General features: G+C 44.1%; 1 protein-coding gene across 1 annotated transcript; it reads right to left on the bottom strand.

Annotated features, from left to right (window-relative positions):
• Positions 1-10,006: 10,006 nt before the first annotated feature.
• Positions 10,007-20,790, bottom strand: LOC123440682 (glyoxysomal fatty acid beta-oxidation multifunctional protein MFP-a-like). Its single transcript, XM_045117242.1, has 18 exons — positions 20,597-20,790; positions 19,835-19,906; positions 19,706-19,762; positions 19,570-19,623; positions 19,411-19,478; positions 19,232-19,313; positions 18,616-18,671; positions 18,189-18,491; positions 18,008-18,094; positions 17,418-17,592; positions 17,218-17,339; positions 16,330-16,493; positions 15,998-16,252; positions 11,708-11,829; positions 11,511-11,632; positions 10,924-11,072; positions 10,692-10,830; positions 10,007-10,402 (listed from the first exon to the last, which is right to left on the bottom strand). Exons 1-18 carry the CDS (start codon positions 20,688-20,690, stop codon positions 10,373-10,375), a joined length of 2,151 nt encoding a protein of 716 aa, XP_044973177.1. The 5' UTR covers positions 20,691-20,790; the 3' UTR covers positions 10,007-10,372.
• Between the last annotated feature and the right edge of the window lie 4,115 nt (positions 20,791-24,905).

Below are 24,905 nucleotides of genomic sequence, written 5' to 3' on the forward strand. Positions count from 1 at the left end.
TTAAAGTGAGTGCGGTTGTCTCTAATGCATAACCCATAAACGATAGTGGTAATTCGATAAGAGACATCATAGTATGCACCATACCAAATAGTGCGTGGCTATGACGTTCAGACACATCATCACACTATGATGTTCCAGGTGGCATGAACTGTGAAACAATTTCCACATTGTATTAACTGCGTACCAAAACTCGTAACTCAGATATTCATTTCTATGATCATATCGTAGACAGTTTATCCTCTTGTTACGACGAACTTCACTCTGAAACGGATTTGAACTTTTCAACATTTCAGACTTGTGATTCATTAAGTAAATACTCCCGTATCTACTCAAATCATCAGTGAAGTAAGAACATAATGATATCCACTGCGTGCCTCAGTACCCATTGGACTGCATACATCAAAATGTATCACTTCCAACAAGTTACTATCTTAATTTCATCTCAATGAAAACAAGGCCTTGCTCATGTGGTATGGTTTGCATGTCACTAGTGATTCGAAATTAGGTGAGTACAAAGATCCATCAGCATGGAGCCTCTTCATGCAATTTATACTAACATGACTCAAGCGGCAGTGCCACATGTAAGTGGTACTATAATCATTAACTCGTATCTTTTTGGCACCAATATTATGAACATGTGTAACACTACGATCGAGATTCAATAAACCATTGAAGGTGATTATTCAAGAAAATAGAGTAACCATTATTCTCCTTAAATGAATAATCGTATTGCAATAAACACGATCCAATCATGTTCATGCTTAACGCAAGCACCAAATAACAATTATTTAGGTTTAACACCAATCCCGATGGTAGAGGGAGCGTGCGACGTTTGATCATATCAACCTTGGAAACACTTCCAACACGTATCGTCACCTCGCCTTTAGCTAGTCTCCGTTTATGCCGTAGCTTTCATTTTGTGTTACTAATCACTTAGCAACCGAACGGTATCCAATACCCTCATGCTGCTAGGAGTACTAGTAAAGTACACATCAACATCATGTATATCAAATACACTTCTTTCGACTTTTGCCAGCCTTCTTATCTACCAAGTATCTTGAGTTGCTCCGCCTCAGTGATTGTTCCCCTCATTACAGAAGCACTTAGTCTCGGGTTTGGGTTTAATCTTGGGTCTCTTCATTAGTGCAGCAACTGTTTTGCCGTTTCACGAAGTATCCCTTCTAGCCCTTGCCTTTCTTGAAACTTAGTGGTTTTACAAACCATCAACTATTGATGCTCCTTCTTGATTTCTACTTTCGCAGTGTCAAACATCGCGAATCGCTCAAGGATCATTGTATGTATCCTTGATATGTTATAGTTCATCACGAAGCTCTCACAGCTTGGTGGCAGTGACTTTGGAGAACTATCACTATCTCATCTGGAAGATTAACTCCCACTTGATTCAAGCGATTGTCGTACTCAGACAATCTGAGCACACGCTCAACGATTGAGCCTTTCTCCTTTACTTTGTGGACAAAGAATCTTGTTTGGAGGTCTCGTACCTCTTAACAAGGGCACAAGCATGAAATCACAATTTCATCTCTTCGGAACATCACTTATGTTCCGTGACGTTTTACAACGTTTTCATCGCCTTGCTTCTAAGCCATCAAGTATCTTGCACTGAACTATCGTGTAGTCATCAGTAACGTGTATGTCGGATGTTCATAGCATCCACAGACGACGCTCGAGGTGCAGCACACCGAGCGGTGCATTAAGGACATAAGCCTTCTGCGTAGCAACGAGGACAATCCTCGGTTTTACAGACTCAGTCTGCAAAGGTTGCTACTATCAATTTTCAACTAAATTTTCTCTAGGAACATATAAAAACAGTAGAGCTATAGCGCAAGCTACATCGTAATTCGCAAAGACCATTAGACTATATTCATGACAATTAGTTCAATTAATCATATTACTTAAGAACTCCCACTCAAAAAGTACATCTCTCTAGTCATTTGAGTGGTACATGATCCAAATCCGCTATCTCAAGTCCGATCATCACGTGAGTCGAGAATAGTTTCAGTGGTAAGCATCCCTATGCTAATCATATCAACTATACGATTCATGCTCGACCTTTCGGTCTCATGTGTTCCGAGGCCATGTCTGCACATGCTAGGCTCGTCAAGCTTAACCCGAGTGTTCCGCGTGTGCAACTGTTTTGCACCCGTTGTATGTGAACGTTGAGTCTATCACACCCGATCATCACGTGGTGTCTCGAAACGAAGAACTGTCGCAACGGTGCACAGTCGGGGAGAACACAATTTCGTCTTGAAATTTCAGTGAGAGATCACCTCATAATGCTACCGTCGTTCTAAGCAAAATAAGGTGCATAAAAGGATTAACATCACATGCAATTCATAAGTGACATGATATGGCCATCATCACGTGCTTCTTGATCTCCATCACCAAAGCACCGACACGATCTTCTTGTCACCGGCGCCACACCATGATCATCCATCAACGTGTTGCCATCGGGGTTGTCGTGCTACTTATGCTATTACTACTAAAGCTACATCCTAGCAAAATAGTAAACGCATCTGCAAGCACATATGTTAGTATAAAGACAACCCTATGGCTCCTGCCGGTTGCCGTACCATCGACGTGCAAGTCGATATTTCTATTACAACATGATCATCTCATACATCCAATATATCACATCACATCATTGGCCATATCACATCACAATCATACCCTGCAAAAACAAGTTAGACGTCCTCTAATTTTGTTGTTGCATGTTTTACGTGGTGACCAAGGGTATCTAGTAGGATCGCATCTTACTTACGCAAACACCACAACGGAGATATATGAGTTGCTATTTAACCTCATCCAAGGACCTCCTCGGTCAAATCCGATTCAACTAAAGTTGGAGAAACCGTCACTTGCCAGTCATCTTTGAGCAAAGGGGGTTACTCGTAACGATGAAACCAGTCTCTCGTAAGCGTACGAGTAATGTCGGTCCAAGCCGCTTCAATCCAACAATACCGCGAAATCAAGAAAAGACTAAGGAGGGCAGCAAAACGCACATCACCGCCCACAAGACCTTTTGTGTTCTACTCGAGAAGACATCTACGCATGAACCTAGCTCTGATACCACTGTTGGGGAACGTCGCAAGGGAAACAAAAAATTTCCTACGCGCATGAAGACCTATCATGGTGATGTCCATCTACGAGAGGGGATGGGTGATCTACGTACCCTTGTAGATCGTACAGCAGAAGCGTTAGTGAACGCGGTTGATGTAGTGGAACGTCCTCACGTCCCTCGATCCGCCCCGCGAACAATCCCGCGATCAGTCCCACGATCTAGTACCGAACGGACGGCACCTCCGCGTTCAGCACACGTACAACTCGACGATGATCTCGGCCTTCTTGATCCAGCAAGAGAGACGGAGAGGTAGAAGAGTTCTCCGGCAGCGTGACGGCGCTCCGGAGGTTGGTGATGATCTTGTCTCAGCAGGGCTCCGCCCGAGCTCCGCAGAAACGCGATCTAGAGGAAAAACTATGGAGGTATGTGGTCGGGCAGCCGTGAGAAAAGTCGTCTCAAATCAGCCCTAAAACCTCCGTATATATAGGTGGGAGGGAGGGGAGGAGGCAGCCTCAAAACCTAAAGGTTTGGCCGAAATTGGAGGTGGAGGAGTCCTACTCCAATCCTACTTGGAGTAGGATTCCACCTTCCCACTTGGAAACTCTTTCCACCTTGTGTTTTTTCCTTCTCAAACCTTATGGGCCTTAGTGGGAACTTATTCCAGCCCACTAGGGGCTGGTTTATCTCTTCCCATAGCCCATGAGACCCCTTGGGGCGTGACACCCCTCCCGATGGTCCCCGGCACCCCTCCCGGCACTCCCGGTACACTACCGATGAGCCCGAAACTTTTCCGGTAATGCACGAAAACCTTCCGGTAACCAAATGAGGTCATCCTATATATCAATCTTCGTTTCCGGACCATTCCGGAAACCCTCGTGACGTCCGTGATCTCATCCGGGACTCCGAACAACATTCGGTAACCAACCATATAACTCAAATACGCATAAAACAACGTCGAACCTTAAGTGTGCAGACCCTGCGGGTTCGAGAACTATGTAGACATGACCCGAGAGACTCCTCGGTCAATATCCAATAGCGGGACCTGGATGCCCATATTGGATCCTACATATTCTACGAAGATCTTATCGTTTGAACCTCAGTGCCAAGGATTCATATAATCCCGTATGTCATTCCCTTTGTCCTTCGGTATGTTACTTGCCCGAGATTCGATCGTTAGTATCCGCATACCTATTTCAATCTCGTTTACCGGCAAGTCTCTTTACTCGTTCCGTAATACAAGATCCCGCAACTTACACTAAGTTACATTGCTTGCAAGGCTTGTGTGTGATGTTGTATTACCGAGTGGGCCCCGAGATACCTCCCCGTCATACGGAGTGACAAATCCCAGTCTTGATCCATACTAACTCAACTAACACCTTCGGAGATACCTGTAGAGCATCTTTATAGTCACCCAGTTACGTTGCGACGTTTGATACACACAAAGCATTCCTCCGGTGTCAGTGAGTTATATGATCTCATGGTCATAGGAATAAATACTTGACACGCAGAAAACAGTAGCAACAAAATAACACGATCAACATGCTACGTCTATTAGTTTGGGTCTAGTCCATCACATGATTCTCCTAATGATGTGATCCCGTTATCAAGTGACAACACTTGCCTATGGCCAGGAAACCTTGACCATCTTTGAACAACGAGCTAGTCAACTAGAGGCTTACTAGGGACAGTGTTTTGTCTATGTATCCACACAAGTATTGTGTTTCCAATCAATACAATTATAGCATGGATAATAAACGATTATCATGAACTAAGAAATATAATAATAACTAATTTATTATTGCCTCTAGGGCATATTTCCAACAGTACAAGTGGGAGACCGTTGGAAATATGCCCTAGAGGCAATAATAAATTGGTTATTATTATCTTTCCTAGTTCATGATAATTGTCTATTGTTCATGCTATAAGTGTATTAACCGGAAAGTGTAATACATTTGTGAATATATAGATCACAATGTGTCCCTAGTAAGCCTCTAGTTGGCTAGCTCATTGATCAATAGATGATCATGGTTTCTTGATCATGGACATTGGATGTCATTGATAACGGGATCACATCGTTAGGAGAATGATGTGATGGACAAGACCCAATCCTAAGCATAGCAGCAGATCGTGTTGTTCGTCTGCTAAAGCTTTTCTAATGTCAAGTAACATTTCCTTAGACCGTGAGATTGTGCAACTCCCGGATACCGTAGGAGTGCTTTGGGAGTACCAAACGTCACAACGTAACTGGTTGATTATAAAGGTGCACTGTGGGTATCTCCGAAAGTGTTTGTTGAGTTGGTACGGATCAAGACCGGGATTTGTCACTCCGTATGACAGAGAGGTATCTCTGGGCCCACTCGGTAGAACATCATCATAATGAGCTTAGTGTGACTAGGGAGTTAGCCACGAGATGATGTGTGATACGTCTCAAACATATCTATAATTTTTGATGGTTTCACGCTGTTATCTTGTCAACTTTGGATGTTTTGTTTACCTTTTATATCTTTTTTGGGACTAACTTATTAACTCACTGCCAAGTGCCAGTTCCTGTTTTTTCTGTGTTTTTGATTCTTTTCAGATATGATTTTAGAACGGAGTCCAAACGGAATAAAATCCCCAAAATGATTTTTTACAGAATGACAGAAGATCAAGAGGCTTGAGGGCCAAGCAAGTGGGCCCACAGGGAGCCCACAAGCCCTGTTGCCGCAGCCAGGGGGGAGGCCGCGACAACCAAGCTTGTGGCCTCCCGGCCTCCCTGGCGCCCCCCTGCCCTAGGTCTTTGGCCTATATATTCCCTAAAAATCTAGAAAAAATCAGGGCGTCATGGAAAACACTTTTACGCCGCCGCAAGCTTCCGTTTCCATGAGATCTCATCTAGAGACCCTTCCTGGTGCCCTGCCGGAGGGGACTTTGGAGTTGGAGGGCTTCTTCATCAACATCATCGCCCCTCCAATGACTCGTGAGTAGTTCACTTCAGACCTACGGGTCCGTAGTTCGTAGCTAGATGGCTTCTTCTCTCTCTTGGATCTTCAATACAAAGTTCTCCATGATCTTCATGGAGATCTATCCGATGTAATCCACTTTGGCGGTGTGTTTGTCGAGATCCGATGAATTGTGGATTTGTGATCAGATTATCTATGATATATATTTGAGTCTTTGCTGATTTCTTATTTGCGTGATTTGATATCCTTGTAAGTCTCTCCGAGTCTTGGATTTTGTTTGGCCAACTAGATCTATGATTCTTGTAATGGGAGAAGTGCTTGGTTTTGGGTTCTTACCGTGTGGTGACCTTTCCGAGTGACAGTAGGGGCGGCAAGGCACACATCGTGTAGTTGCCATCAAGGGTAACAAGGTGGGCTCTGTCGTAGATATGAGATTGTCCATCTACATCATGTCATCTTGCTTAAGGCGTTACTCTGTTCTTTTGGACTTAATACACTAGATGCATGCTGGATAGCGGTCGACGTGTGGAGTAATAGTAGTAGATGCAGGAAGTATCGGTCTACTTGTTTTGGACGTGATGCCTATAGATATAATCATTGCCATAGATATCGTCACGACTTTGCGCGGTTCTATCAATTGCTCGACAGTAATTCGTTCACCCACCGTCTACTTGCTTTCATGAGAGAAGCCACTAGTGAATACTACGGCCCCCGGGTCTATTCACACCTATCGTTTCCACTTTCTCTTTTACTTTGCTTTGTTACTTTGTTGCTTTCAGTTCTCACCTGGCAAACAATCTATAGGGGATTGACAACCCCTTCATAGCGTTGGGAGTAAGCTCTTTGTGTTTGTGCAGGCACTTGTGATACTCCTTCACTGGATCGATACCTTGGTTCTCAAAACTGAGGGAAATACTTACCGCCGCTGTGCTACATCACCCTTTCCGCTTCGAGGGAACACCAACGCAAGGCTCCAAGGCCACGGGGGAATCCTTTGCATATTTGCCAAGGAAGTCCCTAAAGGCGTAGCCGCAACAGCAGGATTCTTGGCGCCGTACCAGGGAAGGTCTGTTGTCGCAGTAGCAATGTGCTACGGAACGAGTAAAGAGACTTGCCGGTAACGAGATTGAACAAGGTATAGGGATACCAATGATCGAATCTCGGGCAAGTATCATACCGATAGACGGGAATTGCATACGGGATTGATTGAATCCTTGACATCGTGGTTCATCCGATGAGATCATCGTGGAACATGTGGTAACCAACATGGATATCCAGACCCCGTTGTTGGTTATTGGCCGGAGATATGTCCCAGTCATGTCTGCACGTCTCCCGAACCCGTAGGGTCTACACACTTAAGGTTCGCTGACGCTAGGGTCATAGGGAAATAGTGTACAAGGTTACCGAAGGTTGTTAAGAGTCCCGGATGAGATCCCGGACGTCACGAGGAGCTCCGGAATGGTCCGGAGTTAAAGAATTGGTCGCCGGAATTGTTTCGAGCGACACCGGTAATGTATCGGGACCACCGGAAGGGTTTCGGGGGTCCACCGGGAGGGGCCACCAGCCCCAAAGGCTAGCATGGGCTAAAAGGTGGAAGGGAACCAGCCCAGAGTGGGCTGGTGCGCCTCCCACCTAGGCCCAAGGCGCCACAAGAGGGGGAGGGGGAAACCCTAGTGCAGATGGGCCTACGGCCCATCTGGGGTGCGCCACCCCCCTCTCCCTTGCCCTGGCCGCCACCTCCCACGCTAGATGGGACTGCCGCACCCCTTGGGGTGGGAACCCTAAGGGGTGCGCCCCCTCACTCTCCCCCTATATATATTGGAGCTTTTGGCTGATTTGAGACACACGAAATCTCTCTCTCGGCGCAGCCGTGCTTCTATTTCTCCTCTTCCGCGGTGCTTGGCGAAGCCGTGTCGGAATACCTCGTAGCTCCACCGCCACCGTGTCGCCATGCTGCCGGAGCTCTCCCTCAACCTCTCCCTTCTCCTTGCTCGATCAAGGCATGGGAGACGTCACCAGGCTGTACGTGTGTTGAATGCGGAGGTGCCGTGATTCGACACATAGATCGGAACCGACCGTGATCTGAATCGCTGCGAGTACGACTCCATCGACCGCGTTCATAGTAACGCTTCCGCTTAGCGATCTTCAAAGGTATGAAGATCCTCTACAACCTCTCTCGTTGCTGGTCTCTCCATAGATAGATCCTTGTATGGCGTAGGAAAATTTTGAATTTACTACGTTACCCCAACAGTCGTTGCCGTCACTCGGTGGATCGCCACCGTCCTTGCTACAACCCTGCCCTCGGTCGCCGCTGCGAACGGGCGGGGTCGGCTCGATCGCGTCGTTGTCGCTGTCGTAGAGGACGATGGCGCCGCCCTCTTCGAGGTCGCGGCGCCGCTCGTCGATCTCCTCCAGCGCTCGGCGTTGGCGCTCCATCTCCTCTCGCACGTAGTCATCGCGCGACCATTTGAGGCCGGCTTCGAGGTCGGTGGCCATGGCCTCGTGTTCCTTCTTCACGGTGATGGTCGCCGCGGGCTCCTTCTTCGGCTTGACCAGGCGAAGGTGGCCGTGAGGAGGGGAAGGATGGTGACCCTCGTTTATGACGAGGTTTTCATCGTGGCTGCGCCGGCCGAGTGGCGTCTCCTGAGGCTTGGGCTTGACGGCAACATGAGGAGTCACCGCATCGAAGGAGCGGGAGCCGGAGGACGATGATGATCTGGCCGCCATGCACGTGGGCAGCCACGAGCTCCCACTCCGGCGAGAGGAAGACGGTGGCAGGTATTTCAACGATGGCTCGTTGCCCGCCTCGAGTTGCGGAAGACGACGTGGAGCGTGGGCCCGGGGATACCCTACCATTGCCGACGACCGTCGGAGTTATGGCCCCCCTCACCGCCGGGGCCCCGTTGGTGGACCCCAGCTTCTCTTTTGTGGCGGTGCTGGAAGTACGCTGGTTGTTGGCGGCGCACCTGGACTACTCACGGGTGTCGACGGGCAGAGACTCTCGGATCCGCGTGATCTCGGCCTCCGCTCCGCGCCGGAGTGTAGCGGTGGCACAGGGCGTCGCCGGCGCTCAGACGCCATGCTCTCGACACGCGCATGTCCGGTGGCGTCGGGTAGTTGGCCTCATGAAGAAGCCGTGCCTCCCACTCATGAAGAAAGCAACGACCGAAGCTGTTGGTCGTTGCTCCATCGTCGGGGAACTGCTCCGCCATGTCCTCGAGGGAGAGAGATTTTTGACGATGGAAGGAAGAGAGATGGGGAGGGGATGGATGGCGAGTGTGCGGCATGCGGCGGCGAGACACGACTTTTATAACGGGGAGAAGGGTGATAGCAGCGTGTACGCATGGCGAGAAAGGGCGACATGTGCGACAGATCGCCATCACAGCGTCGCCAGACCTTAGAAACCCAACCGGCAGCATGGAAGCCAAAGCGATGAGAATGAAGCCTCTCGGCGATTGCGTACGCGCAATCACTCACTCGGCGGGTCCACGCGGGAGGAATTTGGCACGGTTTTGTTTTTACGCCGAATTCCTTTCCCGGGGCGCCCCAAGACACCCAAACGCGGTTTGGCCTGGGTCCGCCGATCCGAACCAACAAAATTTGAGCTGGGGGTGGGGGGTGTTTGTTAGGGTGGGGCTGGAGATGCTCTCATACTATGAGTAGCATCACATATATAAAACAAAATGAGTCTATAACCTAATAAATAAAGTGTTGTGTAACACCACATATATTACTACCCACTATAAAGGTAGTAACAAAAACAGGTAACTTATCATGTTAATACTTCTAGTCTAAATTAATCCCTGGCCCCCAAATTTAAGGATGATGGGTTTAATTTTCTTGGCTATCCAAATCTTCTATCTTCTCTATCATAATAATGGATTTGGATAGCCAAATTTCAGGTCTACTAGCAGCACACCATTTTGCATAGTAGCAAAAATACAATGCTTGAACTGAAGGTTGGTATATATGAAATCAAGGGAAGGAAACGGCACAAGCTCGGCATTTTATTTCCAGAATTCCCAAGGATCGCACGGACTGTCCCTGGCCCTGTAGAAACATACACAGGTTTCGCGGACATGTTGCAACAGTGCGCCAGGGGAATCCACAATGCAGAAAACTACTGCACCGACGGTAAAGACCACAGCAACACATTACACAGCAGCAGTTTCAGAAGAAAAGAAAAAAGCCACACCCACCAACAATCAAACCAACCTACGTACGTAGCATTTTTGCTGTGCACTTTATTACGTACATCTAATATATGATTGTATCCGAACCATTCCAGCTCCTGTCATGTCCTTCACCTGGACTGGACAAGGCAGAACACGGCATAAAATGGGTACACGATCTAGAGCCGCGACTTGACGCCATCGGCAGCCTGCAACAATTTTCAGGGCATGCACAATCAGGTGATGCCATGGGCACAAAAATCACTAGAATGAGAAGAAGCGGCATTCGGGATCCCAACGCTACATCCATGAAGTGAAAATGTAATACTCCCTCCGTTCCTAAATATAAGTCTTTTAAGTGATTTCACTAGAGGACTACATACGGAGCAAAATGAGTGAATCTACACTTTAAAATATGTCTATATACATCCGTATGTAGTCCTCTAGTGGAATCTCTAAAAAGACTTATATTATGGAACGGAGGGAGTAGAATCTTACCAAGGATGTGCCACAACTAGCTCTGGAGGCTAGATATTCACAGGGTTTGAAGAACTCTCCATAATCCTTGGACCACGCATCCAGTCTGCGGTACACGTATTCCGCGCCGAGAGAGTCGGCCCAAAACATCACTCCACCCCTGGTGTAAAAAAAGAGCACACAACACTGATCAGTTAAGATAAATAGACCAGTTAGGATAGATATGTATCAGTTCAGGGGTAAGCAGTTAGACCTAAAAGAAGGGAATCCCATTCCCATAATGGATGCTACATCGAGGTCAGATGCTTTCAAAGCAATTCCCTCATCAAGCACTCGGCAGGCCTCATTCACCACAGGAAAGAAGACCATCTCTACAATGTCCTTGTCTGTTAATTTCAGCAGCTGAGGGAAATGAAATTGCCTGTCAGATTTCTTTGAGCAAAACCAGTGAAAGACTGAATCGACAGGCTAGTATGTACACCAATGACAGACAAAAGATGCACACACAGACATGTACTCGATCACAAACTGTGATACGGAACAATGTTCACATCTTGTAAGTCACATATATATAGTGCCCTGAGTTATTTTGGACTTGTTAATCATTTAAGTTGAGTTTATCTCATAGTCAAATTGCTGCATCTTACAGAAGATATAACACATGCCAGAGATAGAGAAAGATACCGTCAGAGCTAAAACGGGTACATCTGTGAGATTGAGATGTGTCCATGCAGGCGCTGTATCAATAACATTTTTTTGGGGGGGGGGGGGGGGGGGGGGGGGGTCCAAACCATTATTTAATAAACCGGAAGTAGATAATGAAGTTAGATATAACATGACCTTAGGATCTTGTGCAACACCTGCCATGTTTCTTGAATTCTCAACATACTTTTTGATATCAGGATCTGGAGAAGCTTCTCGCTTATCATCATAAAGATAAAAGCCCCTACGAGAAGATTCACCTGTCCAGGATTTCAGAAGTTAAATAACCATGAGATACCAAGCATTAGGTGAAGTATATTTCGATATGGGAGAACCTGTTCTGTTCTCCTTGAGCATAATTTCAGTAAGATGCGATTTATAACATCGCTCTGGATAACTCTGATAATATTGCTTTCCAGTGGCAACGGCAACGCCAAAACCTACAAGATCAGCTAATCTGTACGGACAATATAAAAAAGAAACTACTGTCAAACAAATAAATAGACATCTATGGAAATATTCTGTCAATAAACATGAAGATGTGGGTTAGAGTTATAATATAAGTCATGTACCCTTTTGTATTTATCCCAATATATAAGGGGTTTCCTGCATATAGTCCACCACCTGTACATGTATATATACCGGCCTATGGCCTCATGGGAATACAAGTTGCTTATTCCTAACATGGTATTAGAGCATTAGGTCTTTTTCGCACGCGCAACTCGTGCTTCGATCCAATCTTGTCTCCCTGCAGTCGCCGCCTGCCTCGATCTCATCTGGACGCCGCCGCTTCCTGTCCCGGCGCCCAGCTCCCGCACGGTTTCGGTCGCCGGTCGCCGCAGGCCGACTCCACCTGCCTCGACCTCATTTGGATGCCGCCGCTCCCTGTCCCGCGACGTCAACCACCAGGCTACCGATCCTGATCCAGTTCCGCCGCTCCCTGTCCCGCGACGTCAACCACAAGGCTCCCGATCCTGATCCAGTTCGGTCAACCGTTCTGCTGATTTCGTTCCTGATCCAGAATCGCACCAGGCTGTCCAGGCGCTGCTGGATCCAATCCCGATCCAGAATCGAACCACAGCACCTGGACGAGATCTATAAAGCTACTGCCTGCTAGCTCCCGTCACCACCAGCGGCTCACAACACCTGGACGTGATCTATAAAGCTACTGCCTGCTAGCTCTCGTCACCACCAGCTCCCGATCTCGTCCCCCCCCCCCCCCCCCCCCCGCTGCTGAATTCGTCGGATTTCGCCGGATTCTCCTGCCTCGACGTGATCTCAAAAAAAAAAAGAAAAAAAAATGTCTGTTGCATCCGGCTACGTTGCTGTTCCTCGTTGTCCGGTGATCGTTGATGGTACTAACTACACCGAGTTCATTGGCTTCATGCGCATTCACATGCGTGGCATCCGCCTATGGGGTTTTCTTTCTGGCGAGGTCTGCTGTCCGCCATGTCCGGTTCCTCCCGTAGCTCCCACTCCGCCGACCCCACCGGCTCTTCCTGCGGATGCTCCTCAGGCCGCAAAGGATGCGGCTAAGCTTGCTGATGAGGCCGCTGTGAGTGCTTATGATGAGAAGGTCTTGGCTTATGAGGAGGCTCTTCAGGTGTATCATGGTGCTCTGTCCCTTTACACCCAGTGGCTGGATGATGATGCTCGTGCTGCCGCTGTTCTCACTGCTAGTGTTCTGCCTCAGTTTGCTTCTGAGTTTCTGGGCCTTCCTACTGTATTTGAGATGTGGACCCGCCTTCGTCAGTGCTATGAGCCCTCTGGTGATGCCTTATATCTCTCTGTGGTCCGTCAGGAGCATGCTCTTTAGCAGGATGACTCTACTGTTGATGACTTCTATGCACAGAGTTCTGCTATCTGGCGCCAGCTTGATTCTCTCCGCAGTGCTGGTTGTCGTACTTGCCCCTGTTGCCAGGCTGTCCGGGCCGACTTGGAGTTTCATCGCGTCTACGAGTTCCTGTCTCGGCTCCGTAAGGAGTTTGAGCCCCGGCGTGCTTAGTTGTTTGGTCGTGGCCGTATTTCTCTCATGGAGGCGCTTTCTGAGATTTGTGCTGAGGAGACTCGCTTACGTGGTGCTGGTTTGCTGGAGGTTCCCTCGGTGCTCGCTGCTCGGACTCTTTCTACGCCACCTGCTGCACCGACCCCTTCCCGCTCGAGTGATCCGCCGCTCTTGCCCACTCCTTCTGGAGGCTCAGGTCGCCCCCGTTCACATTGTGACTACTGCAACAATGATGGTCATATTGAGTCCCACTGCTACACGAAGAAGAAACACTTGCGCAAGGCGCGATCATCATCTACAGCGACTTCGTCATCTACCTCGATAGCTTCAGCCATCGCTTTGACTGAGCAGGATATTCTGAGACTTAAGCGTCTGCTCGCTGCTTCAGGTTCTTCCTCGACGGGTACTGCTGGTTCTGCGACTGAGGCTTCCCGCACTGAGCAACCACCTTCTACACAGTCAGGTACATCCCCATGGGTTCTGGACTCTGGAGTTTCCTTTCATATGACTTCTAATTCTTCCACTCTGTCCTCTCTTCGATCGCTTGATTCTCCTGTTCATGTCCTCACCGCTGATGGTACTCCCATTCCTGTCGTTAGTAGAGGCACTCTTACCACTCCTTATTCTGTTCCTGATGTTGCTCATGTTCCTCGACTTACCATGAATCTGTTTTCCGCTGGTCAACTTGCTGATTCTAGTTGTCGTGTCATCCTTGACCTTGACTCTTGTTCTGTCCAGGACCGTCGCATGCACACTCTGGTTAGGGCTGGTCCTCACCGTCGTGATTCTGAGGGTCTTTGGGAGTTGGACTGGCTTCATGTTCCTTCCGCTGGCCACTCTATCGCCAGTTCTTCCCTTTGGTCGCCTCGGCTACTGGTTCCTTCCAGCAGCGGCATCATCGACTTGGTCATCTATGTGGTTCCCGTTTGTCGTCTTTAGTTCATCGAGGTCTTCTGGGGTTTGTCTCAGGAGATTAGAGTGTCAGGGTTGTCGTCTTGGCAAGCAGATTCAGTTACCATATCCACATAGTGAGTCAGTGTCTAAGCGTCCTTTTGATTTAGTTCATTCCGATGTATGGGGTCCGGCTCCCTTCGCTTCGAAAGGGGGTCATAAATACTATATTATTTTCATAGATGACTTCTCTCGTTACACATGGCTTTATTTCATGACTTCTCGTAGTGAGGTGTTGTCCATTTATAAGCATTTTGCTGCCATGGTTCATACTCAGTTCTCTTCTCCCATTCGTGTGTTCCGTGCTGACTCCGCTGGCGAGTATATCTCTAAGATGTTGCGTGGTGTTCTTGCTGAGCAAGGGACTCTCTCTCAATTCTCTTGTCCTGGTGCTCACGCTCAGAATGGCGTGGCTGAGCGCAAGCATCGTCATCTTCTTGAGACGGCTCGTGCATTGATGATTGCTGCCTCTCTCCCGCCTCATTTTTGGGCTGAGGCCGTCTCCACCTCCATCTATCTCATCAATCTCCAGCCTTCCGCTGCTCTACAGGGTGGTGTTCCTTTCGAGCGTGTTTTTGATCGTTCTCCCTATTATTCGATGCTTCGCTTGTTTGGTTGTGTTTGCTATGTTCTTCTTGCCCCCCCGCGAACGCACCAAACTGACCGCTCAGTCTGTTGAGTGTGTCTTCTTAGGCTATAGTGATGAGCATAAGGGCTATCGTTGTTGGGATCCTATCGGTCGTCGGATGCGTATCTCTCGGGATGTGACTTTCGATGAGTCTCGTCCCTTCTACCCACGCCCATCTTCCTCGACCTTTTCAGTGGAGCATGTCTCTTTTCTCACTTTTCCTGACACACCTATCACACCTGTCGAGCCTTTGCCTATTCGTTCCGCTCCCTCTGCTTCTCCACCTTCTCCACCTCTAGTCGATTTGTCGCCACCATCTTCCACGGTCTCCTCGTCTAGCATGTCACCAGATTCTACACCTTCCTCTCCGGTGACTTCTTCGTCGCCACTCCCCGATTCTACCTTGGCGATTCCTCCTTCCATTGTTACCATCTTTTCCTCAGTGCACATGTGTTGCATTATTCTGAACTAGATTGCAGGGGAACTACGTTAAGGCACTACTATGATAATAAAAACCAATAATTCTACCAATATCAAAGTAAACAACAGACAAGCTCTATAAAGCAGCCAAAAGTGGAAAAAGACAGCATAAATATGTTTCCCATCAAAAGACTCGTACGGTCCTACCACAATATTCTACTCGAAACCAATAAAAAAAAGGAAGCAGCTAATCAGATTTATTAACCTAACAGGTAGAAAATCCTAGCAACCAAATTCTATCAAACCTAACCTAAATATATTAACTATAGAGTATTTGACAAAGGAAAGAAATAAAAAAATAAGGACCATATGGCAGAGAATCGGGATGAAACACTAACAGTGTAACCTTACATCTAAATGAGCTATTATTCATGTAAGTTCAACACTGAACCATAATGCTTTGTCAAAGCTCTGAACAATAGTTGGTTCCTATGATATCAGTTATGAGAAAACAAGGGTAAAATTTTGATCTTAATGTTCTAGAACCCATAGCCTAACTGCTCGAGTATGTAAGGGAACAGGCCAATTCAGTGCAGCTCACAATATCTGATATATCCTTACCGAAAAGGTCCCATCGGCATTCCAAATTTTGCTATCACATGATCTATGTGATATACATCCAAACCATAATTAACAAGCAAACCAGCCGCCTGGCCATAAGGAAAAAACATCCTATTGACAGCAAACCCAGTGCAGCTCCCAACAACAATTGGTGTTTTCCGTATCTTCTTTGCCACATCTAGCAAGTCCACAATAACTTGTGAGGAAGTCTGCTGAGTACGAACTATTTCCAACAACGGCATGACATGAGCTGGACTGCAAGTATGCTACAGTTAGATACTTGAGTTGAGAAAGATGGGAAATGGAATATTAAGTGCACAAATTGACTCTACCTAAAGAAGTGGGCACCAACAATTCTATCTTGACAAGCTGTTTGTTGCCCAATTAACTGCAAGTCTATCGTTGAAGTATTCGTGGCAAATATGCAATTAGAGTGACAGCTCCTTTCAAGATCAGAGAATATTTGCTGCTTCAGCGATATATCCTCAATAACGGCCTGCAAGATGTTATCAAGATCATTATGTGCTCTCCTTCATCAAAGCATATACATTAGTGCAAGTTAGACTGCTTGATTCAAAAGGTGTGGTGAACATAATAAATGATTATACAACAGCAAATGTTTGATAAGAATGGTAGTACTTGAAATAAGAAAATATTTCTGGCTTCCACAATCTTTAGGACTTACATTAATTTGTCATCACAATCCTTGTCTAATTGGCCCTAAGCCAAGTGAATATTTTGTTTATCAAAGTGGAAAACATGTTGTAAAGCGAATATCCTGATACCGTTTCTGATTTATAACTATGCTGGAAGTTAACACAAACCAGTGACATTTTACTTGCCCAGCGCAGTTGCATGTTACTGTACAATTTATATTTCAAATAGCATCACTATCTATATACGATAATCTCGACCATTCTAACTTGTCCCTAGAAAAATAAACGGTACAGCTCCTTCTTTTCTCTGGGTTTATAATAGGAGTTTGTAGGATGTTTACATTTTAGATTATTGTGGGGCCTACGTAGTCGATTTTTCCTATTTAGAATTCTAGTACGATTTTCATAGGCATCAACGCGAAGGAGGTGCCTTGAATACCACCAGTTGTATGCGTCTATATAGATTATTATCGAGGAGCAAGATGAAACGAGCACTAGATCAGTGTTCAGTGATATTTCCTATAGAACAAGATCAGAGAAAGAAGTATTTGTCGATGGATCTACCTCAATGACCACATCTGCATCTCTAAATTGCTCGTAGTCAAGAACACCAGACAGTAGAGAAAGTTTCTTGTCATAATCCTCTTTGGCCATTCGCCCCTTTTTGACAAAACTCTGCAAATTGGCTTAACAGAAAAGGAAGAATGTATGATGAACTTCAAAGACAATATCAATAGAAGTTTCCAATGTAAAAAACAACTCACCTTTAATTCTGTTAATACCAGTATTCAAGAACTTCTCATTTACTTCTTTCAAGACTACCACAATATCACTCAGTATGAACGCGGTTGCAATTCCGGATCCCATTAGACCTCCTCCAACAATAGCAGCCTTTAGTATTCTCCGTGGTGTCAAACCCAAGTTGATAATATTTGGTATCTATTACAGCATGAGACAGTTAGATAAATGAATGCATACATCATGGTAAACCTCTAACTTCCAAGAAAAGCTTAGTTTCCATTTAATATTTATGGTCCTATACCGACCTTATGAACATTTTTTATCAGTAGATGCAAAAGGAGCTTACTTAGGAAAACCAAAATACAAAAAATCCGGAATTTTTTGCACAAATTACATTCAGATCATAATTTTCATCTTATAAAATGAATAAATATATGTACTGCACTTTATAGTGTGCTGACCTTCACCTAATTAGACTGAAAGGAATATAAGAAGGATCGTTGTGCTTTGGTTTTACTGGAAGCCGATAACTAAATAACACTAACTTCTGAGGCTGGATAAAAAAGTATGAGAACAAACATTTCCAAAGCTTTAACCTTGCAGTTCTACGAACCTTTGAAGTCGCGCGTTGGGCGAAAAAGACGTGTCTTAAGCTTTTGCTTGTTTGAGACTGCTCAAGCATTTTTCCAGAAAGCACTTCCTGTCAATTGTCAAAATAGAATATTGAAAAGCACTAAGAACCACTAAGGTCTTATGGTAGATGCTCCACAATGTAGAACTACCTAGTGATTTACCTTCATGAGGGCGGCACGAGGGCCAAAAAGAATTCCTTCTTCAATAACATCAATGCAAACTAATGGATGTTGAAGATTAGCAGCCTGTTTTAGGGCTTCAGCTCTCGCAAATTTAAGAATTTTCTTTGCTTCCATAATATCTGTAAGTCTATCAGTTCTCAAGAGACTCTTTAACCATGGTCTTTTGTGTTCAAGGATTTCCAGAGCACAAGAACAGGCAGTGCTGACCAACTTATCAGCTGAAACTATGGAATCAACCAAACCAAATTTGTGAGCCTCTACTCCTTTTATAGACTTCGACATCTATTAAGAAAAGACACAAGTACTCATGGTCAACACACAACACTCTAATAATTTTCTTGCATGGTCAACACAAGGAAAACAACTGTGCATGCATTGCAGCTTGTAATGTACAAATCAGCCATACCAACATCATCTCGAGAGCTTTTTTAAGGCCAACAAGGCGGGGCAATCGTTGTGTTCCTGCAGCGGGTGAAAACCTTTCAATCAACATAAAACAAGAAAATAAAAATTGAGCAGCCTGTGATTTTAGCAGAGAAATCAGCATGCAAGGAGCCGTCTCTTGAACTTGTTGTGGAACAATTTTTTTATACCTTTCCTTTAAAATGGTTATGTATCCAGTAGATGGTTAGCTGTATGATACAGCAAATCAATAAACAAAAGAGTGTTTTTAACAGATCACACCAAGTTCCCTTTCTTCCTAGTTTCCCTTGAATGGAATGCCTCAGGCCTGAGCAGGCTTTGTTAGTTTGAGAAATCATAATTCTACATCTACAGTGTCCAGCATAGGGCAATTGCTTATGCGGTTGAATCTCTTCCATCCTACGCCATATGGATCTACCATTCTTCTTTTTCTTCCTTTGTATCCCATAAGTAAAATAGAAATATGAATAAGAACACGGTAGCCTCTTCAAAAGGAGACAGGTGCAACGAACAATGTACTCATGTTTAGACCAAAGATAAAAAGTACACACAGGGGGGCATGAGCAAATATAATATCACATCCTGAGACTTGAGAGTACCTCCCATTCCAGGAATGATACCAAGTTGAAGTTCAGGTAGTCCTAATTGAGCTGACGGTGTAGAAACGCGAGCATGGCAAACCTGCACAAAAAGAAATTACAGTGTTGAGAAAATAGACACTTCTTTGAAGAAGCCCAGAAGGTCTAAGCATAACCCGACTAATAGAACCTAAACATACCATTGCAAGCTCTAAGCCACCACCTAGAGCGACACCATCTATAGCCGCCACTGAGGGCTTCTGAGCATCTGGCAGCAGCAAGTACTTAATGATGAAATGTAAGAAAAAAAAATCTACTTGTTGACAAACTTGGGTTAGGCAAAGGGTCTCATAAGTTACCTTCCACTACGCCAGTCAGGAAATCAATAGAAAAGGACCCCGGCTTCTCATTTTCTGGGTGGGTGTGGGGATATAAAGACTTAGCAGTGGAAGTGAGCAATGCAAGAAAATACTCGATGTACCATCTTGTTCTTACTTGGCTTATTTCCGAATCCATTTATATCAAATCCACCTGAAAACCTCCCTTTGGCTCCTGCACAGAGTGTAAAACACTAGAAATACCGCATTTGCATAGGATGCCTGACAAGGTGATTCTGTTAAATACCAGTGAGAACGATGGCCTTGACATCATTCCTTCTTAGAGCTTCTTCATAATTTCTCTGCAAGCTAGCTATGACTGCAGAACAGAAAAGACAGGCCTATCATTTTTATTTTGTTTTTGAGGAATAAGACAGGCCTATCATGCCAATTGCCCACATTACTAATCCACAGAATTTGCCTACGTCCGGAAAATGGTTGAACACTGATGGATCATCAGTTTGTCGGTTAATAAACATAGCACACGGAGCAGTGGTGCTATCTAGATTGCTCTAAGAATCACTCCAGTTCAATAAATTAATTAGTTTCATGAACATGATGAACTATTTTTTAGTCCGTAGCAACACACGTTGTTTCTTGCTTGCATGACACAATATATGGGCATGAAGAAATGGGGCGACCTGATTCTAGCAATAACTACAGTATACAGTTCTATATGTGGGTGGATCAATGCTGCAATGCTATTTGGCAATCTTGCAGGCACCAGGCAGAGACACTCCGTTGCCGCAGTCATGGCCGATCGTATTTTACACATGTGGGGGCTACTGAAACGTGATGCGCAGACCAATTCAGGAAATTCCATGATCTTGGGACAAAACCGAAGAATTCCCCAATGCGCAGCAAAATTGCGTCAGTAAACAGCACGCTGCTCGCTCCAGCAGACGAGCCGGGCCGTCCCCGGCGATGTGAATCCCACGCGGATCTTCCAGAAACCGCGCGGAATCGAGGCCAAATCCGGCGGCAAACGGCGGCGAGGATGGAGATATACCGTCAAAGGAGAGGGCGTTGACGGGTGGGTTGGAGATGGTGATGACGGCGACGCCGTCGTCGCGGACCTCCATGGTGGTTGCGCCCCTCGCCATCTCCGTCGGGGGCGGAGACGGCCAGCACAGATGAAGTTGCTTTTACCCCGTTTCTTTTTGAGTGAAGCACTGCGCGTGTGCAGTCAATGGCTGTGTGTGTGTGTTTTTCTCTCCGACAAATGCCAAAATGGGCCGCCGATTTCGGGGTAGGCCGCGCGGGAGCATATTCTTTACCACGGTCCACGGCGGAGGTAACAAGGCTTCAAAGGCATCTCCGATGTTGCCCTGGATCATGGACGCCGTTTATGGGTTGTATTAGAGTAAAAATGAGATTGAATGAAAGTGAATGGACGATTAGTTCTGTTTTTATTGATTCTTAAGTATATATACATCTGAAAGAGGTGCGAAGAAGAGGTATCTTTTCGGAGGCATCCCTTCAGAACAGGTGCGTGTTGGCAATAGAGAGAGAGGAGACACAACTGTTCGGGGTTGGACACATTCCTTGGATTAACGTACTAATTAATTTATAACACTCCCCCTTGTACAACACCGCTACTTGAATGTTTTATCGTTAAAAACTTCTTGCGTATAGATCTTCCATCTTGAGAAATCTTCCAGATAATCTTCAGAGTCTCCCCAAAAACCCTCTGAAAAAATATGAGGAGAATAGAGTAGATATGTTGCTAAAACTCCTTCAAACCCAATGGGAAAAATAAGGAAAAAAATGATACAACACATGATGATCATTGTCTCTTGATAACTCATATAAGAAAACCTTTGAAGAAGGAGAAAAACTCATTGATAAGTTTAGAGAACAATTAACATGTCTTGAGTACTTCCTTTAAAAACCTTGGTAGGGAAAATAGAAAGTATGACATATGATCTTTAAGAAGATATTGCCTCACTAAAAACCATTATGAGAAACTTCAAAGAAAACTCATAAGGGAAAAGAGTGCAATCGTACATGCCATTGAAAACTCCTTTAAAATCCAGTGGGAAAAATACAAGGAGAAAATGATATGGCATATAAAGACACTTGTGTTTATATTATCTCGTTAAAAACCTTTTATGAGAAACCATTACGGAAAAACTCATCAAGGGAAAAAAAATTACAATATATGCAATCTGATGATTGTTAATAGGTTATAGTCTGGGAGATTACTCCCCCTGAACTTTGCAAATATGGAGGATGTCTCATACCAATGCCATTGACATGATATTGAGTATAACTTGTGTTACTCAATACCTACAGGTTATATGAAGAGTAACACAAGTGGAAGTATCTTGATAAATCAAGTTATGTGATTCTGATGAATCTCAACCACACGATTTTGAGTGTGGTTAATCATTCTACCAAGCCATACATATTTTTGCAATGCTTTAGGATAAAGCAATTATGTCAGAATGATAAGTGGAAATAACCATTAAAATCCATTTATATGACTTTCATGTGAAGGCTATTTCAGCAAATTCAGTCATTGATATGGCGTCCTTGGGATCAAATAAAGAGCCAATATCATTACACCATATCATGGTCATATCTTCTATTTCCTGATGAAAATATTCAAGATTTACTGTAATCTTCAGATATAAGATGATAGTACTTGTATCAACCATATACCTTTGTTTGGGGTTGCACTCCGAATAAAGATAGCAAATATAGTGTCAGGCCTGACGTAGTTTGCAAGTATATGAGTGCTTTGGCATTAGTGAGATATAGAACTTCAGGTCCTAGTATCACTTCATTATCACCCCTAGGTATGAACGGTTTGTACCTTATCAAAGGTAGTATGACCATACATGTCTTTTGTTGATATGATATATCCAAAATGAACTTCTCATATATGTTTGGATATATGTAGACTGATATGTATTCTTGAGAGAATGCTCAAGTTGTAAACTTAAGCTAAATTTGGTTGAATCCAAATTTTCCGTCTTAAGATGATTTTATGTATGTTTAGGTCTTGTAGAGACATTGATGATGAAATCATCATATACACTGAGGTGATGTAAGGAAATAAAATTTGGGTATTCCTTTATTAACACATAAACAATCATCATCCTTTGAGTAATCCTGTGAAGAAGGAACTCGTCTAGTCGGTAGTACCATATGATTCACGACTATTTCTAGTCATAGAGTGACTTATGAAGTTTTACACAATACATGTTGCGATTTGTTTTTGGATTCGGAAATGAAGCCCTTCAGGGACTTTAATATAGATTTCCGAAATGAGTGACTCATATGGTATGTAGTCACTACATCCATTAACTGCATGGATAATATTATTTATACTGTCAACGGTATTTATTATCAAAATGTAATTCCACTCATACCAAGAAGGTATGTTACATCGTAATCGATGTCGGGTCTCTGCGTGAACCCTTTTTCTACAAGCCTCGCTTTCTCATCACCTCATTTACTTTGTCTATGAATGAGAAGTTTTAGTATTCTATAAGAAAGATATTTATGTGGAGTAGGTATTATTGTGGTAAATACCACTCGTTTACAGAGCGAGTGCTATTCTTCCTTTTATGTGAACCAATATGAGTACAAGAGGCACTCTACCATGGATTTTGGTTCAGGTCCCAAAAGGTTTTAACAATTTTGAGAAGAAATATATGTCAACAAAAGTAGACTTATGTTATATGATTCTGGAGGAATCAATGAAATTTGTGGAAATGTATTTATTCCTTTTAACTCCTTGTGATTTCCTACAACAATGGAGTCAAGGTGTTTCGATGTCCCGACACAAAACATTTGTGCACATTTATGTCGGGCTTTGGATGATGAGCATCCTGTGAGGTGTCTTTCAACTTGATGTTGAATTACATTTACTGGTTGAGGATTTGATTTCCTCTGTTTCCGCAGAAGCATATGCGAGATTATATCTCATGTGGTCAGATTTCTCCCCCTCTTACTCTCATTTCGGGAGAAGAGTGGTTTATCAGGTACCTACACTCTTTCTGACACTTTACTACAGGAATATAAAATTGAGTGACAACTTTGTCATCAGTAAATGTATGTGACAGATTTGCAATGTGTTGCAAATATGTGATTCTAAACTTCTTGTTCATATTCTTTGAGTACGTGGATATAAGGACTGAATGTGAATAACATTTATAGTTTATTTCTTGGCATTCTTTATGGTACTTACCTCCCCCTAATGCCAGAAATGTCCTTATTGCTGATGCAATCAACATACGGGGTATGAATAATTTTGATTGACGAATAAATTGTTATTCCTCACATAGATCACTAATTTTCCGTGAGAGCCCATTGATGTATGTTGGAGTGGTGATATTGGTATGTTACCAAATTATCGCAGATAGGAAATACTTTGTTGATTTCCACATAATTACTACAAGGGGAAAGTAGCATGCTATGCAGTTGGTATGATTTATATCATACTTACGGTGTGTGATGCCGTATTTTTCTAGCATGATGCTAGTAAATTACGATTCTATAAGTTTGGTCATATTATTAATTTCACTATCTTTGATAAGATATTTAACTAAACCATTTTGGATATGTACATAAAGTATTATGTATAATCAAACATTGCTTGTGAAATGAGTTCAACGAAGTTGTCCATTCGAATGAATTTATCCCTTGTTTAGGATAAATTGCTCTTACTTTGAGAATCTGGGCAATTAATTTATTTATATCATTCATGGTTTTGCACGACAAGAGACACACTTGAAATTATTTTATAAATATTTCCATGAATATCATGAATTATCTATATAATACCACACAATGGTTGAGTAATGCACATATCTTCTGAATGTGTTCAATGAAGAATGAGTTGGCTCATTTAGAATTGTAAGGTGAGAGTTCCTTAAATTAATTTCCCCTATGGCACATGTGGTGCACACAAAATCTGATGATTTGGGAAAAATTTGCAACTTGTTAAGTTGTGACCAATAGAATTGTCAATAATTTTCTAAGCATCCCCAAACAAGGATGGCTAAGGCTATTAAGCTTAATATTTAATTTATTAATACTTAGAAAATCATTGTGTACGCAACAATATTGAGTATGAATTGATTCACACATTCAAAATTTATCAAATATCATGCTCGAAAAATAGGATATTGGACATCACTCTACATGTAATAATACAAGTATAGGCTAATTATATTTTGGAAATAATCAGGAGATTACATGAGGTCTCCCATATTACTGAAAAATGAATTACGCAAACATATCATAGGCGCAAAAGAATTGATCATTCTTTTATTTCACTATATTTTTGGTTCTCCTTCTGATGAAGA

The sequence above is a fragment of the Hordeum vulgare genome, chromosome 1H, assembly GCF_904849725.1.
Source record: "Hordeum vulgare subsp. vulgare chromosome 1H, MorexV3_pseudomolecules_assembly, whole genome shotgun sequence".
NCBI lineage: Eukaryota > Viridiplantae > Streptophyta > Magnoliopsida > Poales > Poaceae > Hordeum > Hordeum vulgare.